This window comes from Perca fluviatilis, chromosome 15, assembly GCF_010015445.1.
Source record: "Perca fluviatilis chromosome 15, GENO_Pfluv_1.0, whole genome shotgun sequence".
Classification (NCBI taxonomy): domain Eukaryota; kingdom Metazoa; phylum Chordata; class Actinopteri; order Perciformes; family Percidae; genus Perca; species Perca fluviatilis.
Window position 1 is genome coordinate 18,640,911 of NC_053126.1, and position 18,254 is coordinate 18,659,164.

General features: G+C 44.3%; 1 protein-coding gene across 3 annotated transcripts in view; it reads right to left on the reverse strand.

The window, feature by feature from the left end:
* Positions 1 to 297: 297 nt before the first annotated feature.
* The window catches only part of plekhh3 (pleckstrin homology, MyTH4 and FERM domain containing H3), a 38,132-nt gene continuing 20,175 nt past the window's right edge, over positions 298 to 18,254 (reverse strand). Inside the window, exons 3-14 of one of the 3 annotated variants that reach the window (XM_039823655.1) lie at positions 17,132 to 17,226; positions 13,435 to 13,617; positions 11,723 to 11,880; positions 9,056 to 9,179; positions 8,171 to 8,468; positions 5,546 to 5,753; positions 5,188 to 5,324; positions 4,451 to 4,571; positions 3,538 to 4,026; positions 3,200 to 3,391; positions 2,914 to 2,984; positions 1,885 to 2,009 (exon numbers count right to left, since the gene is read on the reverse strand). In XM_039823655.1, coding sequence (XP_039679589.1) covers positions 2,946 to 2,984; positions 3,200 to 3,391; positions 3,538 to 4,026; positions 4,451 to 4,571; positions 5,188 to 5,324; positions 5,546 to 5,753; positions 8,171 to 8,468; positions 9,056 to 9,179; positions 11,723 to 11,880; positions 13,435 to 13,617; positions 17,132 to 17,226 — 2,044 coding nt within the window. In that variant the 3' untranslated portion in view covers positions 1,885 to 2,009; positions 2,914 to 2,945. Of the gene's footprint in view, positions 2,010 to 2,913; positions 2,985 to 3,199; positions 3,392 to 3,537; positions 4,027 to 4,450; positions 4,572 to 5,187; positions 5,325 to 5,545; positions 5,754 to 8,170; positions 8,469 to 9,055; positions 9,180 to 11,722; positions 11,881 to 13,434; positions 13,618 to 17,131; positions 17,227 to 18,254 lie in introns of all 3 variants that reach the window. The other 2 variants (XM_039823654.1, XM_039823653.1) reach the window with 2 other exon arrangements.

Sequence of the window (18,254 nt, forward strand, 5' to 3'; positions counted from 1 at the left end):
TGCAGTAGAAAAAGCAAAAGACCTGATTGTGAGCAGGAAACGGGGCTGACTGTGCAATGACTCGTCAAGGCCTTTCATGGTGAGAAGACATAAGTCTTGAGGCTGGTTATTGCATGGGGTTGTGTAAAAGACAGTACTCTAAAATTATATTTACAAAGTCTATGGTCACAGATTTCTAAAAAGGTCATCTACATTAAAATAAGGTGTACAATGTATACAACAGGATGTTTTTTTTTATATTTGACATTCAAGTTTAAAGAAAAATTTGTAAATGTGAAAACACTCATAAATTGGGGATCTGTCTGCTTTGGGATAATTTCTTGTAATAAAAGCTTATTTGGAAAAAATATCTTTGGTCCATGCTCAAACCCATGACTTGGCGAAACTTTGGCTTCACAAGAAAACTCAAACAGTGAACACAAAGACTGAGCTACACAGGATTTACACATCTGAACTGCAGGGGGATCAAGGGGAACACAGCTTGGAACACAACCAAAAGCATTTATGGCTGTTGGTTAACATTTTATCAGAAAACACATCTGGGTCTGCATTTAAGACAAAGCACAGAGAAAATAGCAAAGTTTGCATAAATAATACTACAAAAGCATCCATGGCCTGATTAAAAAACATTTTGGTTTAAATAGCAGGGGAACTGCATGGTAAATATGGCGTCACTTCTTCTCTTATGATCCAGATCTCTGACTAGGGGTTTTATGTGTACTCTAAGTTTAATTTCTTCCATTATATATACACAATGTGAAAATAACAATAATAAACAGAGAAGCACCTGTTATTTTCAGCAGAGAAGAGCTGCATTAGGATAGAACAAAGTTTCGTGTTGAGGATTACAGCCAAGACAAGCAGCACAACGAAGGACACAGGAGAGCATTTGATGGATACAACGAAGAAACAGTTCCGAAATCCTTTTTTGTTTCTGTGACAGACTCCGATCCTGAATGCAGTCCAGGAAATGATTTTCTTGATCAAATAGACACACAAACACACGCACACAAACACACACACATAATCCCATAGGTAAGAGTCTATATGGCAATGGCAGCCAAAGTGACTTAGCTACAGAGTTCAACATCTGTTTCCAGTTCCAAGTTCACATGGCTCACTGCATCAACAGTTCCAGGTAATGCAAACCCGGCCAGGGACCTTATGAAAACGGACTGTCTCTGATGAACATGTCAGCATAAGTGCACGTGAGAGAGAGTGTGTGTGTGTATGCGTGTGTGAAAGAGAACCAAAGACGGGAGGGTGTGTGTGTGTCACTGAATGTTCTCAACACTATTCCAGCAGTGCATGAGCGACAACTGCCTTCTAGGAAAGGCAAAACAAATATGGCACACTTCGAGAGAGAAAAAGAGAGGAGTACCACAGCTTATTGTTGCCATAAGTCCTAACTCTTGTGATGCTATCTCTCCCTGATGTAGTAAGGCTCATGCCAACGTCTCACATTGTCTAAGGGGGTGGTGGAGGTGTTGCCATGTAGGGTAACAGAGTTGGTTGCGTGACAGGATGGGGTGGAGGGTGTGTGACAGCTCATCAGCAACCGCATTGGTTTCTGTGGGTTTCTGGCCTCACTTGCAAAACAGAACCCCCTTGCCTTCCCGTCCCCTCCCGCACCCTCCCTCGGCCAGCTCCCTTAGCTGGAAAGCTCAGCAAGGGTTTATTTTCACGGATGGGGAGCGAAAACAGCCCTCTCTTTGTTTTGGCTGCCGTGCCGTTCCCAGTGGAGGAGGCGTGGTGTCCTGAGGACTGGGGCTGGGCTTCACAGGGGCCACGTGGATTAGGATGGTGGGGGGTTGGGGGTGTTCAGGTATGGATCCCTCTCAAACAGGGTGCGAGGGCAGCTCCAGGAGGGTGGGTGTGTGTGTCAAGGCCAGGTGATGGAATCCCACCTCTGTGCTTTCTGTGATGGTGATGTCCGCATCTTCCCCTTTCCCTCGCTGGCGATGGATGGCACTGAAATACGCATTCATCAGCTGCATGATCTCAGTCAGCTGTGAGAGAGAGAGAGAGAGAGAGAGAGAGAGAGAGAGAGAGAGAGAGAGAGAGAGAGAGAGAGAGAGAGAGAGAGAGAGAGAGAGAGAGAGGTCAGATTGGTGGCAGGCTCAGTGTCTGTCTGGCACTGTCACAGGAGGGTGGAGACCGATGATGTCATCCAGCTGTGAGAAAAAAACCTGGATCCTCCAGAAGCAGAGGACGGTGATTGGCAGATTCTGGAGGACACACACACACCCCTTGATCATAAAAAAAAGAGGCCTTACATGTGTGTGGATATTTCATCACTTTAACATATTTTGTTCAGCAGCTGTTGCAGAAAAAAGAAAGGGCAATGCGGAGGAGTTCATCTGTCTCTCCGTTACCCTGACCTTGGTGGACATGACCACCAAACCACCATAAGCCACCATGACCATTACTTTAGTATTGCCAATGCTTGCATAAACATGGTGTGAGAACACTGACTAAAACAGTTTGAGATTTAACCTACACTTACTTTTTAACTTTAACTGTAACCCTAAGTAGCTAATCTCGCCCTCACCATTAACTCCAGGTCTAACCATAATCCCCCCCTGCAAATTTGTTCTCTTTTTTCCTGCCCAGAAGCTCAAAACACTGCACGTTCATATCAAAGCAATATGAGGCCCTAAGTTCATAAAAGTAGGAGCCTTACTGGGCTCTGCTTCAATTTGCTTGTGCGTCCAATAAATAAATAAAAGCCACTTTTGTGCCCCACGAGAGATCAGAGAGGGATTTTTTGTTCCGTGTGGGAAGATGCAAGCAAATCTGCCCTGTGAAAGGCAAGATTTGTTCTCTACTGAAAAAAAATCTGTTTGGAAGAACATCCATGTTTCTGAGAAATGTTGCCCAATAATTTAATCTAACCGCTGCAATAAAACTCACCCCCCAGTTGCCATTTAATGCCAGGAAGTTGGTTAGCATCGGTTGGAGAGCAGGGGCAGGTTGTATGCGCTCTATTTAGACCAAACAAATTAGTGTTTTAAAATTGGGTCAGAGAGCTGGAGGCAGGGGGGTATCATGAGCAGACAGCACAGCCAGTACACAAACTGAATCCTGACTACAGTGGAGATATATAGTGAAACATATAGAAACAGCTCCGGTAATAAGAGATTTTGCTTCATTTAACCCTCAGCCTGTACATTCTAAACTGGGGTGTGAGCCACTATACCTTGGTGGTTTCAAACAGCAGATCCCGATCCCCAGCTGTGATCTTGAAGGTGTTGCTATCGGATACGCCATAAGAACAGATCTGGCCATAAGGGAAGGACTCCAGGGCCTCTGCCTCTCCCTGCCGATACAGAGACACCGATGTAGCAGCTACACCAAGCCACAACTTCTGGGAAAAACTCCCTGTTGAACTCTGGAGGCAGGAAGAGGTAAGCATATGTCAGACCAGCTCGAAGTTATCATTTAGTTTAACTCAAGAGTCCAAGTGACTCTTCAGCACTGAGGGAGAAAAATCTTTCAGTCCAACAATAAAACTAAAGGTGACCTCACAATACTCACAATATAAAAGTCCACTTCATAAAGAGTGCATCCAAAGCCTGACCACTGGCGTGCAATTGTGAGGTAGGCGGCCATACTATCCCTGCGGCTGTAGCCGGCTAGACCTTTCCAACGCTCCAAGATGGATACCATGACAGTCGCTCCCTCCTCCTTCAGCCGACTCCGCAGACGCATGTCCTGCTCCACCTTTTGCTTGTGCGCTGCTGTAGCTGTGTGGCTCCACAGCGCCCCAGCCAGGAGGCCCGTGTGGAAGCGCTGCGTCGTGGGGCAGCCTTGGGCAGCCACCTGACAAGGAGGCAGGGTTTGGGGTGCAGAGAGGGACATGAGGACTCGAGATTCTAGAACGTGACCTGGGAAAAGCTCGTCCAGAGGTGGGCAGGGGGCATGAGTACTGAAGTCACCCATCAGACACTGAAGCCTCAGGGAAGCTAAGGCATGCAGGTCCTCTTCACAGGCTGGCAGCTGGCCACGCACCACCATCTCATGGCACTGCAGTGAAAAGGCCAAACCCAGGACAATCAACGAGAGACAGAACGGGACAAAAAGAAGGCACAATTTGTCAGTAACAGCCTCAGTCCTGCCATCAATCCTTTCTACCCCACCCTATTTTATTATGTCCCATAACTTTTATGAGAGTCCTCAGAAAAAGTGTTCTAATGAAGCCAGTGCTGGCTGTCTTTTTCCCCCTGTGCATTACAGCCAGTGCTCTTAGTCATGTTTTTATGCACTGTGCTTTATTGCATCACAACTCATAAGACATTAATGATTGTTAAGTAAAAACAATGAAATATGAGGAATGAATCACTGCAGAACAATAAATTATATCTCATTATCAGCACTGAAATGGCCACTCATAAAGACACTCTCAAAGAGAGGACTTTGCCCTTTGAGGAGTTGTGTTCTGCTCCATTACCTGCTCAAAGAGGAAGATATACTCAATGCTGTCTACTGATATGCTGTCAGCATCCAACAGGCAGTAGAGCTTGAAACACAGTTTCCAATGGGATTCAGACTCTGACTCTTTGGTGGAGAGGCTGCACAGAAGAGGGACATAAAGGGTTAGAAAGGGAATATACAAATTGTATTCCAAGAATTTTAAGTCTAGATGTTAATATGTTACAGGATATTGCCTCCTCAATGTGTAATATTAATGTTTAGTAACTTAACGGTTTGCTGAGTTTCATGTTTACTCTGTCACTAAGCACACTGAGGACACAGAAGTCCACACAGGTCCCTTTTATTCCAGCTGGATGCCTTATCATTTCATTCGAGACTTTGCCTTGTACAACCAAATGACATCAGCTTCACCTTGGCTATCCATCCACTGACTGGCTGGCTTTGCTGACAAAAATAATGACACAAGTCCAGTTTCCCAGCATGGTGTCATGTTTGACCAACAAGACCAGACAAGGTCACCAGTTATCAAGGATACTGGATAACGCTCAGCATGGGAGTTGGGCTAGGGAAGATAAATATACAACCAACAGCTCTGGTTGCGTTCATCTAACAAATGAGAAATAGCTCAGATTCCTGCCAGACTTAGACAAGGTGTTTTGACAGCATGTCTGTCTGCTTGGTTTTATTGTGTCTGACTTCCTCGCCCTTGTCTGTTGTCCTGTTCTGTTTTATAAGGTGAAAATTGACATTTACTTTTCAAACCTGGTCAGGATGTCAGCAATCAGAGCGCTGCCTGTGACCGGCTGCTCCCACAGTGCATTCTGCTCGTACAGTGCAAATGTGTTTTTGCTCTCTTGCAGGCCGAGCTTCTCCTGCATCCTTCGAACCACCTGGTGAAGGGCAAGGGGAAGTGAGTAGAAAAGACAGATGAACACACATGGTTACATTTTAAGAGTGAAAACAGAAGAGGCAGAAATGCAATTTCTGTGGTTATTATGGTTTAGTAATGTCACTAGACTGATTAGGCTAGGATGTTTTACAGGAACGTCAGAAGCTGAAAGATTGAGAAAAGTTGTGTTATGATGTAGAATACAGATAAATGTTCCCAAACCTCATTGGCGGTTGTGTGTGAGCTGATGTAGAGCTGGCAGGATAGAGGGCCAGGATAGTGCACAGTGCACAGCATCTCCTGTCGGCTCATCAGCATCTGGATCTCCTCCCAGGATGGCACACACTCCCGACACTTTGTCTTCTCCAGAGCCTCGCTGATGAATGACGCATAGTTATCCATCTCAGACTCAGGACTCTGGCTCTGGATCCTGCAAGAAAGAGTGAGACGGGTGGATACGTAAGGTGTGTGCTTGTGTGCGAGCACATTTAGATTTATTCAATACTTAAAAGGGAGAACTTGTTAATGCTTGTGATGTTAACAGTGATTTAAAGTCTGTTAAGTGTTATGCTTTGATTACAGACTTTGCGTCATCCTTTTGATTCAACAGAGTTCTTTATTTTCTTTGGGCTGGCAATGCTCGAAAGTCAATGAGGCGAGGAATGACAAATGTTCTCACTTTAGCTCTTAGGGACTTAAAAGGCTCAACATCCCTCAGTCCTTCAAAGAAAAAAGAAAATGGCAAAGAAAACATGTTTGACTTTGGGTAGCACACGAAACAGGAAAAGGTGTTTCCGCTCCTGTGAACCGGAGTGACCTGCCACTTCCTCCCAGTAGAGTGTCCAGGAGTGGTAGGTGAGTGTGTGTGTGTGTGTGTGTGTGTGTGTGTGTGTGTGTGTGCTGTTGTTTTAAGAGGGGACACAAAGGCAGCGGACAGCACACTCCAACTGGAGCCTGAAGTCTCACACACTTTGTGTAGAGTGTGAAAGGTGTGAAATTCAACCTGACGGAGTAATGAGCTCAGCCCTGTGTAAACAAAGGGAAAAATAGGAAGGAAACAATTATATTACGATATTCGTCCCAAAATACACAAAACGACGGAGGACAGAGAGAGGGGAGCATGAGGGCCTCAAATATTCTGCCAGACAGAGAGAGGCCCTCTCATTCCCTCCAATGTATCGCTCTCTCATAACGATATGGCCACAGGGTGGGATTTGTCATGCTGAAACATAATTAGGAATGTTCCACTGAGGCTGTGTGATCCTTCCTATACTCTCCTGTCTTCACCCCTTTCTGCTCTTTCCTCCTTTCTTACCCCCTCCTCCTCCTCCGCTTTCTTTCTTCTGGCCTGTTCTCTCTGACAGCAGACATTCCCTGGGGGTTTTCTCAGGGCACAGGGGGAGTGGAGGAGGGTTTCTGGGCCCACTTCCCAGCTCCAGTCTTAGCTCGGCCCAGCTGCAGCCTCAGCACAGATCCACAGAGTGAGAGAGTGCGTGAGAGCGATGGCTATACGTATCAAAACACACAGGCAGCGAGTTCCACAGGGTTATTATGAATCGCCATTGCATGCAACTGTTCCATTAGCTAGAGGGTGGCTCCCAGTACAGACATATAGATAGAAAACCGTAGTGGTTTGATGGTATGGCGTTAGACAGAAAATCTGGAGCAAGAGATTAGCACTGCTAATAACTTAGATTAGCATGCTTGACAGAGGGGCTAATTCAGACCTGTAAATCCTGCCCTAAAACACTGGATCTGTCTGGGGAACATGCTAACAATGTGAAGGCATATCACGCTACTATATCTAAACTGGTAGTTTGCGGGGCTGGCGCCTGCTTTTTGTCCACTGTCTAGACCCCGTGTTTTCCCTGCTACTACACACTACTGGTTCACCTTCATCTCCCAGCATTTAACCTGTTCTCCCTCATAACCAACTCCTGGTCTGATGTACTATTCTTATGGGACTGGGATTGCATCATGTTGCTACAACTTGTGTTCACATTTGACTCCGATCACTCCCATGTAAAACCATTTTCATGAATATAAAATAAACACTGCAATATTACAGTTGTGGTTTCCACTACTTTAAACTGTCAACAGAAGGATTTGTTGTACTGTTTTCCACCTGTCTTCCACAAGTCATGTTTCCCATTGGGACAAATCCGAGCCAGCAAAAACAGGAACATTTTCCATTTATAATTACAAGTAGGAGATGGTGTGAACTTCTTTATCCAGTCAGCAGGATTTGACATGAATAAATCCCACCTGAATGGCATATGCAATTTCTAATTTTCCAAACAATAAAGCAATATTATATATAGCACTAACGAGAAGAGTTACGCTCTTGAGTGGTATATTCAGCTGAGGTAAACCAAACAAACTATTTATATTACATATTGCAACACCTTTTTTATTTGTGGCCAGGATTTTAATACTATGTACATTATGTGTTATATTATTATATGTAGGAGGTATTGCTTACGGTTGGCAAACATCGTTCAAAGTTAAACTTGTGCGTCGGTATAAGACCCTGAGGGGCATGACAAAGCAGCGCTACCTGGGAATGAGAAAACAACCTGCACGCTGTTATTGGCTGCAGTTCTGCTCTTTGCTGACGCCCATCAACGTCCCCCACACAGAAAATAACAAGAAAATACAGGCAGAGGGCAGGGTCTCTGCAGATACAGTCACCGCCACACACTTCCAGTGGGTCATAAGGGATGATTGGAGAGGGGTCATTTTTGTATTAATCTATACATTGTTTTTTTGTAAAATACTGCATATTATATCTTTTAAGTCAACTGTATCAGCACTTCAACATTCAAGTATCCTTTTTGTGTATCTTACCTCTTAAGGTGGAATCGCAGGTACTTGAGCACGGTGGGCCCAGGCAGGAAGGTGCAGCTCATGCAAGTGAGAAGTTGCCAGTAGCGGAGGTGTGCGGCAGTGTACGGGGCAGGAGTGTAGCTGGTCTGCTTCACTAGCTGGCAGTAGACCTCGTCGCGGAGGGGCCGCAGGTCCAGGCAGGTCTGCAGCACGCCCTGGATGATGGGAACTGGCTCCCACGCCGACTCTAGTTGCTGCAGGCAATTGAAGAGCTTCACGGCCTCCTCACGCACCGAGCCGTAGCCTTTTCCGCTGTGGTCTGGAGAGAGGAAGAGAGGACTTTTTAATTCTTTAGGATATCCGTATGATGTTAACATTTTGTTGTGTAAACATCATTGAGTTGCAGCATACATTTAAGTTATAATACAATAATATATTACATATATTGTTCTGTCTTTAATTTATTATTTTTGTTTTGTGGTGCCGCTGTTTGCACTTGTATTAATGAATTAACAGCCAAGCCAATTAAGGTCCTGCATTGCATTGTACTAAATGCTGCCTCTCAGCAATTCAAACAGAACAGAGATTGCACTTACTTCCAATTAGCAATAAAGCCTTTGAATGGACAGTTGCTGAAAATGGTTGCTAACTGGATATGTACATACAGGCTTGAGTGATAAGTTTCTGTTAGATAGCATAAATAACTGTTAATATAGTCAAGATTACAACAGCTTTAACAAAGACTCAGCCATCAGCACTGAGATCTGAACCTACATGTTTTATAATCTAGTTTTAAATGATTATTAAATATTATAAAAAAAATATTTACCATTATTATCATTTTCACCTGCAACTTCAGACATTGTTGCTATGATAATGTATGACGTGTACATGTTAACTACTTACATGTGTGCTCCAGGCTGCCATATGGGAAGGGCAGCAGAGGAGCATACAGGGGGCCCTGGGTGTACTTCAGGATGGGATTGTGCTGGTATATGTGCTCCACTGCCTCAGGGTTGAACTTATTCTCCTAAAGCACACAAGTGGAAAAAAATGTGACGATAACGTCGATAGACACAGTAAAGAACAAACTTTCATATGCCTTCAATATGCCTGTAGCCAACCTGGAAGCAAGTCAGTGAGTGGGTGATTGAGTATGTGTGTTTGTCTGTCAGGGGTGACTGAGGTCAATTTGACCAGGATCACAATTCAGCTCTGGCAACTTTCAAAGCAGCAGGAAGGTCAAGTGATGACCCAGCAAACCACACTAGCATGACTGACACGTTACATTTTATCTGCTGGTGTCAATGAGTTTAGTGTGCGTGTGTCTTTCGCTGCCTATGTGGATAGATGCCTTTTAGCAGTACAGATGGCTTTCATGCTACTGCCCTCTAGCACCTGTTGCTCATTAGTAACGTTGCCACTGCTCTGGCTCTCTCCTGCCTCTGCAACCCCCTCAAACCAGCCATCCTTTCTCTCTGGCTACAAGACAAGCCTGCTTCCCCTCCTCCTTAGTGGGGCAAAGTTGACACATTCTTCTAAAGTGTTTGGTGCACACAGGCTTGTCTGTTTGCAATGTGGGAATGAGATGCTGCTCTGTGAATCAGGATACAGCAGAGCATCCCAGATAAAATTCATACAGTGCACATACATGGTTAGGCCCACAGACTGTCGCTTATTCCCTTTGGTCTTCCCCTGACATGCTTATTCTCTTTGTTGGCAAAAGCTAGATGAGAGGATTGATACTTGATATAATTCTGCACATAGATATAAAGCTACAGCAGCTGGCTAACTTAGCTTAACGCTAGCACAAAGTAACGGGGAAACGGCTAGCCTGGCTGTATCCAAAGGTACCAAAGCCTGCCTACCGGCACCTCTAAAGCTCACCGATTAAAAACCTAAACTTAAAATGACAATTAGCCGTTTTAGGTAGGTAAGATATTACAAGTTAAGTAGTGAGCTGCTGCTAAGCCAATTTAGTTACATTTGGACGGAGCTAGCCAGTCGTTTCCCCCTGTTTCCATTCTTTATGCCAAGCAAATTTAGCCAGCTGTAGCTTCATACTACACAGACATGTGCGTAGTATCAACCTTCTCATGTAACTCTCGGCATTAAAGTGAATATGTCTTAAGTTTTCCTTTAAAAAGGAGAATTCTCGTTAATTACAACTTGGTACTTGTTATCACAGTTTTGCCCATCATTTCTAACAGTTATGAAAACACTGTTATTGTTACTGTTAAAACACAAGTTATTGTTAAGATCTGGTGATACAGATTCAAGATTCAATACTTTATTGCCATACAGCAACATTGCTGAAGTTACAGCAAGGTCAGAGGAGGCAAGACACAAGCGGTCAGATGATAAAACAGGTTGTAAAAACACCAGGAGTTTAGCTAAATGATCTAAACCGCTTTATTTGGAGGTAAAACCAAAACTGAGGTGGACCTGAAATGTTGCTCGGTACACAGGAAAACCGTGTGTCAGCACAACTACATCCTAGTAGGTCAGAGTTGAGCCAGAAAGTCTGTGTCTTAACTGTGATGGGAAAAAAACTAGTTAGTCGAAGTAATACATTCACAGTTTGTTTGTCTTTAAAATGTGTGGCAGATTTAAGATTTAAAAGCATCTAAATCGGTTCTTCTCTCGATGTTTCTCTCTTTGATACATGGCCTCTGGCTGTAGGTCCAAGGCTAACACTGCAATCCCTGCTCTCCCTGGTGTCTGTGGCTGGAACATGAATCTATGCTTTAAAGATAAGCAAGCAGTCCTGTTCACACAAAGCCTCCTCTATTCATTCTCTCTTTGATTTTTGCAGCAGCAGTCCTAATCTTACACTCGAGAGGTAAAATACCTCGCCTATTTGAGAAAGTGTGCCTGTGTGTAAAGGTGAGGGAGAAAGAAGGACTAAGGAGGGGAAAGCAAAACAATGAATGAGGATCACTTTAAAAGCAGGCCCCCTCTGCTCCTCCAAAAAATAATCTTGGCCCCTTCTGGCGAAGCAGACAGGGGCAGACGGAGGCAAGCAGATTAAACACTTTCTTTGAGATTAGAGACATGACGGAGACAGGAGGCCAGGCAAAAGACCGCTTATCTGGCCCTGCTGCTTCACGCCGAGCCCTCCTCCACCTCCTTTGCCAAAACTGCCCCTCTCTCCGCCCTAAGGGGCAGACTGATGCAAGACGAGTCATCTGTCTGCTCAATGAGATTCCAGCATGCTGTGTTCTCTAGCAACCCCTGGTCTAAAAATATGGCTGTGCATTATAAATGCACTACACTCTCCTTCCACGTAAGAAGGTAAAGCAAAAAAGTATCCTTTCAAATCCCACTAATCCAAATTTTTTGAGCACACAATAACTGGAAATATCTTTGTCTTGAAATGACCTTTTTGCTTCAAGTCTGTTATGTCCTGTCCCGGTGTGGTGGAAGGAGATGAGCTCATTCAAAAGAGAGAAGCAAGCAGAGGAAACTTTGGACTCACGAACCCAATGAGGCTGTGTGGTTTCCATGGTAACAGAGCAGGGGGGAGCAACAGCAACTGTGTGTATATGTTTTTGTGTGTGTTGCGTGGCCCACCTCGATGTCTCGAATAAGGAGCTGTGTTGGTGTTTCCACTGGTGCTTTGGTATCAATGATTTTCTGGATGGCACATGCCCAGTGCACAGCCTCGTTGAAGTGCTTGGTGTACAGCCTGTAGCAGTGCCTCCGTCCATATACTGTGATGCTCCAGTGGCCTGAAAGAAACGCACAGTATAAAAACAGATCATGTTTAATGACATTATGGCATTGAAATTCAAACTGCACCTCATCTGAAAGGGCATTTTAAGTAAATGGGGACAAGAACAGTGAAATGTTCTCTGCATGGGACACCTCGCATATCTAGCGTGACTCCCTCTCCCTGACTTCCTCTCTCGGTTTCATTGAGGATCAAAGGTCAGCCTGAGAGGAACCTCAGACCACACCAAAACCAAACAACATCAGTTATTCTATACATGAGTTAGAAGTGTTAAACCCCTCAGTGAGTCTCTTTGGACAACCTGCAATAAAAGTGAAAAAAGTTCAGCTTCCTCCTTGTGCAGAGGAAGTATTAGACATACCCCAGGCAGCCTGGCCTGATCTGCAGCCCCACGGCTGTTATCTGCCTTTCCTGCTACGTGACTTGGCACCACATCCTTCTTTGTGCCCTTACATTAACGCTGCTGTAAAGTGTCAATGATGACAAAGATGGATCCCTTAAAGGGAACTAATATGTCATGGTGACAACCAGAAAATACACAGAGGAACTCAATTTATAATGCAACTTTCTCAGTGGCTTATGAGGAACATAAAGTTATTCAGTAGTGAAACAGCCAATAGAGCTTGTGACAAAGCCACTGTTGAAAGTGCACTTCTGTCCAGAAAAGTCCCCTGGCATAAGAGTTAGTAAGAACTATGTTTGGGTTTATACAATGGTTTGGACATTTTAAGTGGTTTGCTGAAGTCAGCAGGACATAATCCCCTCCATTGATGGACAGGCAGACAAACGAAGACGACATGGATGACATGTTTGAGTACTACAGAGACTGTAAAAAGGACAAGTCATCCCCTGTGTCTCTTCCCACACAGCAAAGACTTCCTCTGTATGTCTTTAATTTCTTTCATCCCAGAAAGGGAAGCGAGATGCCCCTGTTGATTACTCAGATGTGAGGTTTCCAGACCAACCTTGAGCCACATTTTGGACCAAACAGAGCTGGGGCTTCCCAAACTTACTCAGAATTACGGCACTCAAGGGAAGGGGACCACAAGACGTCACTTTCATATTAAAAAAACCCTGAACAGCTTACTCAAAATGTCTATGATCACTACTAGTTAATTAACATAGGTCTTATACTGTCTTATACTGGACTCTAAAGAGATTACGGGCAAGTATACATGAGTGTGGGTCAGCTATGCATCAGCATAGCTGACCCACACTCATGTATCAGCATCAGCCACTAGCCTTATTAAAAAGGCCCGGAAACCACCCTGACTCTCCACCTGGCTCTTCATGCCACTGTTCTCTCTGCTGTAATGCTCTTTGCTCTTTATTTATTTATTTTATTTTATTTCTATCTTTATTTTTAATTTAATACATACTGTGTACATATACTTATATTGTTTATACCTATACTTATATTGTTTAATATTACATTTAGAGAATGTGTGATGTGCACCAACAACACCAAAACAAATTCCTTGTATGTGTCAAAAAACGTACTTGGCAATAAAACCCTTTCTGATTCTGATTCTGATGTCTGTGTGCCCCTCACCCGTTTCCTTGTATGTCTGCTTGTCTGGCCAGATGACAGAGCAGAGGTTGGTGAGGACCAGCGTGCCCAGTCTCCGGGCTCCTTTCTCTGGTCCGGTGTAGTAGTCAAGGGAATCCTGGCTCAGTATGAACCAGTACCGACGCTGCTTGATCCAGTTTCCTCGCACCTCCCGCAACAGCCACCCTTTAAATAACATACACACACGTGTCATATGACAAGTCAACTTTAACATAAAATAACACAGTGGCTCTTACATGCCAGTAGAACGGCCATGATTATTTGATTAATCGATTCGTTGAATAACAGAAAATGAATAACTTTTTTTGATAATGGATTCATGGTGTAACTAATTTATAAAGCCAAAATGTCAAACATTAGATGGTTCCAAAGTTATCAAAAGTGAGAGCCTGTTGCTTTTTCTTGTCCTATTTTATAGTACAGTAGTATAGTATAGTTCTGGACTGTTATTTGGATAAAACAAGACATTTGTCTCATCTTTGATAGACAAAACAATTGAGAAAATAACAACTTACTGTTAACTTACTTTTTCCAATACATTACTTTGAGTTACCATTACATTACCCTTATTTCAATTAACATAATAAAGGCAACATTTCTGATTTTTTTTTTTTAACCTGCTTAGAGTCTTGGGGTAATTTTGCCAGCATCAAGTAAATTGTCAATTATTTAAATGCTTTTTAATTTCACTTAACCCATACTTTCTGGCATGCCTTTTACTATGCTATCAGACACACAACAGGACGAGCATTTCCCTTGAAAGGTCTGGGTGGTAGATGGGCAAGTCCTGGAGCTACTAAACCAGTGCTGCTGCACCATGTCTTCCCTAAGAATAATGTAATTGTAATTACATTATAATTGTAATTGTCCATAACGTGTGTTGCAGTCTGTATGAGACTTCCTTGTTGGGGTAAATACTAGGGGATAAAAATACAGCCACCTAATGGCATAGGCATTAAAGCCTGCATGCAGCCAACATAATTACCACTTTAGAGGTCGACAGAGTGAGAAAAGGAGAGAAAGAGAGAGAGAGAAAGAGAGAGTAAGGCAGACATGCCTCTAGCCAGCTCATAGGCATGCTCATTGGTCTTGCCAGGCCTGGCTCTACTATGCAAGACTGTTGTGTTCCCAAAGTCCTGAGGGTTTGGAAAGACTGCAGCAGCCCAGATCCACTGTTCCATGGCAGTTAACTTCTTCTCCCCCCTCAGCTATGTGTGCAAATTGTTCCTAATAAATATTTAATCTCAGAGTAGATAAATAAACTAGCTTGGCAGAGCTCTGTCCAGATGCCGCCCAGAGAAAAACAGACGGAGGAGGATTGAAGAGTCCTGGTAGGGGGTCATAGTTCATCCAGAGGGCTGATGGAGAGGCTGGCAGAGGGCTATAGTAGGACTGCTACTAGGCAGGGTGGGACTATCTGCGGGGGCAGGGGACTTCAGTATACTGGCAGTGTGCCACTTGTGGGGTGGCTGTGCATGTGTGTTCATATGGCTTGTACATGCATATTTGAGTGTTTTTAAAAAAAGGAACAATCCTTTAGCTTCCTACCCTGTAAAATTGGCAATGACGCCATGCCAGCATCGCTGCTTCCTCTGTGGTTAGCAAGCTGTATGCCACCTGTCAGACCGTGCTCATTTCGCCTGCTGCTTTCTTCCCTCTGCTCTCACTTACTTCCTCTTTACTTTCATCTCCCCCAATTCTCTTCTATCCCGGTTTTCGTCCTTGCCTCAAAGTGGTTTTCCCAGGCAATACAAAGCTTCCACTGCCTCACTGCTACTCCAAAATAAAAATAAATAGAGAGAGAGAGAGGGGGCAAAGGCTCAGCCTCTCAGGCTAGGTTTCCTGTTTAAGAATGCTTCTATATGATATAAGTGGAAAGTTTGAACCCAGCATAAACTCACCCAATATAGCCTAAAGCAAAACCCTGGAGGCACTTAACACCACATCAGAGGGGCACAGCATCAAAACCCGATAAATAAAAACCATGAGGTAAGTCGGGCTGAGCTTGCTGACAGACTGGATGTGCGACTGGAGAGGCAGACAGGCGGATTGGGTGAGCGACATGGAGAGAAGTGCATGCCTGCTACCTTGATGCCTCGGTCACAGACATGGGACGTCCCACAGATGCTGCTCTTTTGGGAACTTTAAACAGTGTGATGAGGAAAGGCAAAAAAAGGAGAGAGACAGAAAGAGGAGCACAGTCCCCTGTATACCCCTCCCATGGTCTCCCATCTGGATACCATCTCTTTGGCCTGCTAATGTCTCCCCTGGGGGCCACGGCTCGCCCTTAATTTGTTTCATTTGTGACCTCTGATCCCCAATGCCCTACCTCCTCAAACACAGATTGTGCAAACAATCTCTCTCTGTGCATTTCCATCTCTTTACTGCAAACCTCCCGTGACTGAGTACTGAATGTTTGTTCCATGAATGTTTAAATTAAGTGAGACACCTCACTTCAAAGTTCAATTCTAAAAATGTGTGTCATGCACAAATCCGGATCAAACAGAGCATGAGAAGCTCTGCATAACGTGAGGAGCAGTTCGTTTTAACTGTATATCAACAAGGGTATGTCAATAAACCACCGTCTTAACATCTCTTATCTGTCACCACTCCATGGCTTTTATAATTCATCCTTCCATCATCAGTCTATATCTGCAATGTTTGTGGCCTATTTTAGATTCCCTGCTAAAAAATTAAACATATCCTTCCTTCCTCCCACACGCATAAATGAGAGGGATTATCTAACGCCCTGAGGTGTTGTGGTGGCTGTTGTTATAGTGTGGTCGGTCGGAGTATGGGGGCGTGGTGCAAAAGCTAAAATCCCAAGCAAAAGTGTAATCAATGGCCCAAGGAAAGTAGCTGTCTTCTGTTTTGGAGGGAAACCCTTCTCCTCTAATAGTGAGACATGGACAGAGAGGGGACAGCATTAAGGGAGGGGCACTAGCCAAGGGTGCATAGTAACTGCTGTCAAAATTAGGCAATCAGACTGCCGCCATTCCAAACAGGACGTAACTTATCCAAGTGCTGGCATTTTACTGCTGCCTTTCAGTAGCAGGCCAAGAAGAAAAACGAAGAAAGAAATCAAACAGAAATATCCTATGAGATCATTCCTAAAAAGCATCAGACACCAAAGACGGCGCTCCTGATGCCAGCAGCTATCCTTACATGAGGACACAGGGAGCCGGGGGGGGGGGGAAGAGTAGGAGCAGCGGTGCCACATGTGGTCAGAGAGTGGTTAGCTATGGGGCGACAGTGCAGCATGGAGCGGTGACAGTACTAGTAAAGAGATAATTAGGGTAATGAAAATATTACTATATTTAATGAGATGAACAGCATCAACCTAGCCCTGCAAGGACCTCATCTATTAACTGAGGGACAAAGTAGCAGTATTAAATGTTAAGTCTGTAAAATGGCAAAAAGAGTGCCCATCACAATTTTCAAGAGCCCAAGGTGATGCCTTCAAATGGTTCATGTTGTCTAACTAGTCCAAAGATAATCAATACATTAACATAAAACAAAGAAAACAGCAGAAAACTGGAACCATTGAATGTTTAGCAACTAGATGACACCATGCCCACCACGCCATTGCAGGTTTATGCATTCAGGCAAAGGAAGACCAGACTAATGATGGTGTTATGTGCCTTTGTTTGGGTGTCTTTGTTGTGCAAGTCAGACTCACCCTTGACCAGCACTTCAGGCTCTTCCTCCAGGCCCATCTTACTCTTCTCGATGACCAGGCTCTTCATCTCTTCATTCATCTCTGAGACAGTGTGCCTGTGTAGAGGAGCAGAAGGAGAATGTAAATAACTGCTTCTCTCTCAACTCAAGTCTTCCCCCGACTACTCCCTCCCATTGGATAGCTAATTGGCCCAGAGACACACAGCTGCCCCCCCATGTGACACTGTGCCAACTAGAAGCCTCTCTGATACTCTTAGGTGGGGGTCACATAGGGGGGACTGGAAGAAGTGCCACGAATATCTGTCCTCCTGCGTTCTTCCCAGTTTCCCTCCCTAGCAGCACGCACACAGACACACACTGATACATACCACGCCACTGTGGACAGCTCGTCTCTCTTTTATCACTTTGGCTGCCGCGCCGAGCGACTGAAAATAAACGTGACAGAGCGACGCCGGCCTGACTCCCAGCCAGCCAGCTCACGCCGGTCAGAGGAAGGCAGTAGGTTCAAGAGGTCACAGCCTTGGATAGTTAAAACCAAAAACATCATCAAAAACATCTGTAAATCTGCTGAGCCGCTGTTCTTACTTTTCTCTTTAATGCCATACGAACACATCTGCAGCTGTCTCCACATACAATGATGCTTCAACAATTTGGTCCAGCAATGTTGTGGACAAATTCAGACTTTATCTCAGGCCAAGGCCCATTTCCACTCTATTAGATTGTTTAGAGATTTAATCTCTCCTCGTTTATTGTTCTAATTACTCGTTTATTTTCTCTATTTCCTGGGTCTAACTAGCATGTGAAGTACGAGTGACAAACCCCTCCTTCCTTCTTGTTCTCCTTCCGGGATCATTGCTCAGGCAATTAATCGAGCCCTCCCTCCAGGGATTTTTGGCCTCCTGTTACCTACTCCTAGGCCAGCTGATTTACATCCTTATTGATCTGATAATTTCTGACGTTTCCTCCTCACGGAAGGCAGCAATAATCAATGAGTCCAAATATAGCCTTATCTGCTTTGACCCAGCTTACATAACTGCAGAAGCCATTTCCTTTCCTTCTGTGTGCGCTGACCTGATGCTATCTATACCATGCTTTATCATGTTGACCTCTGAGATATTATTCTC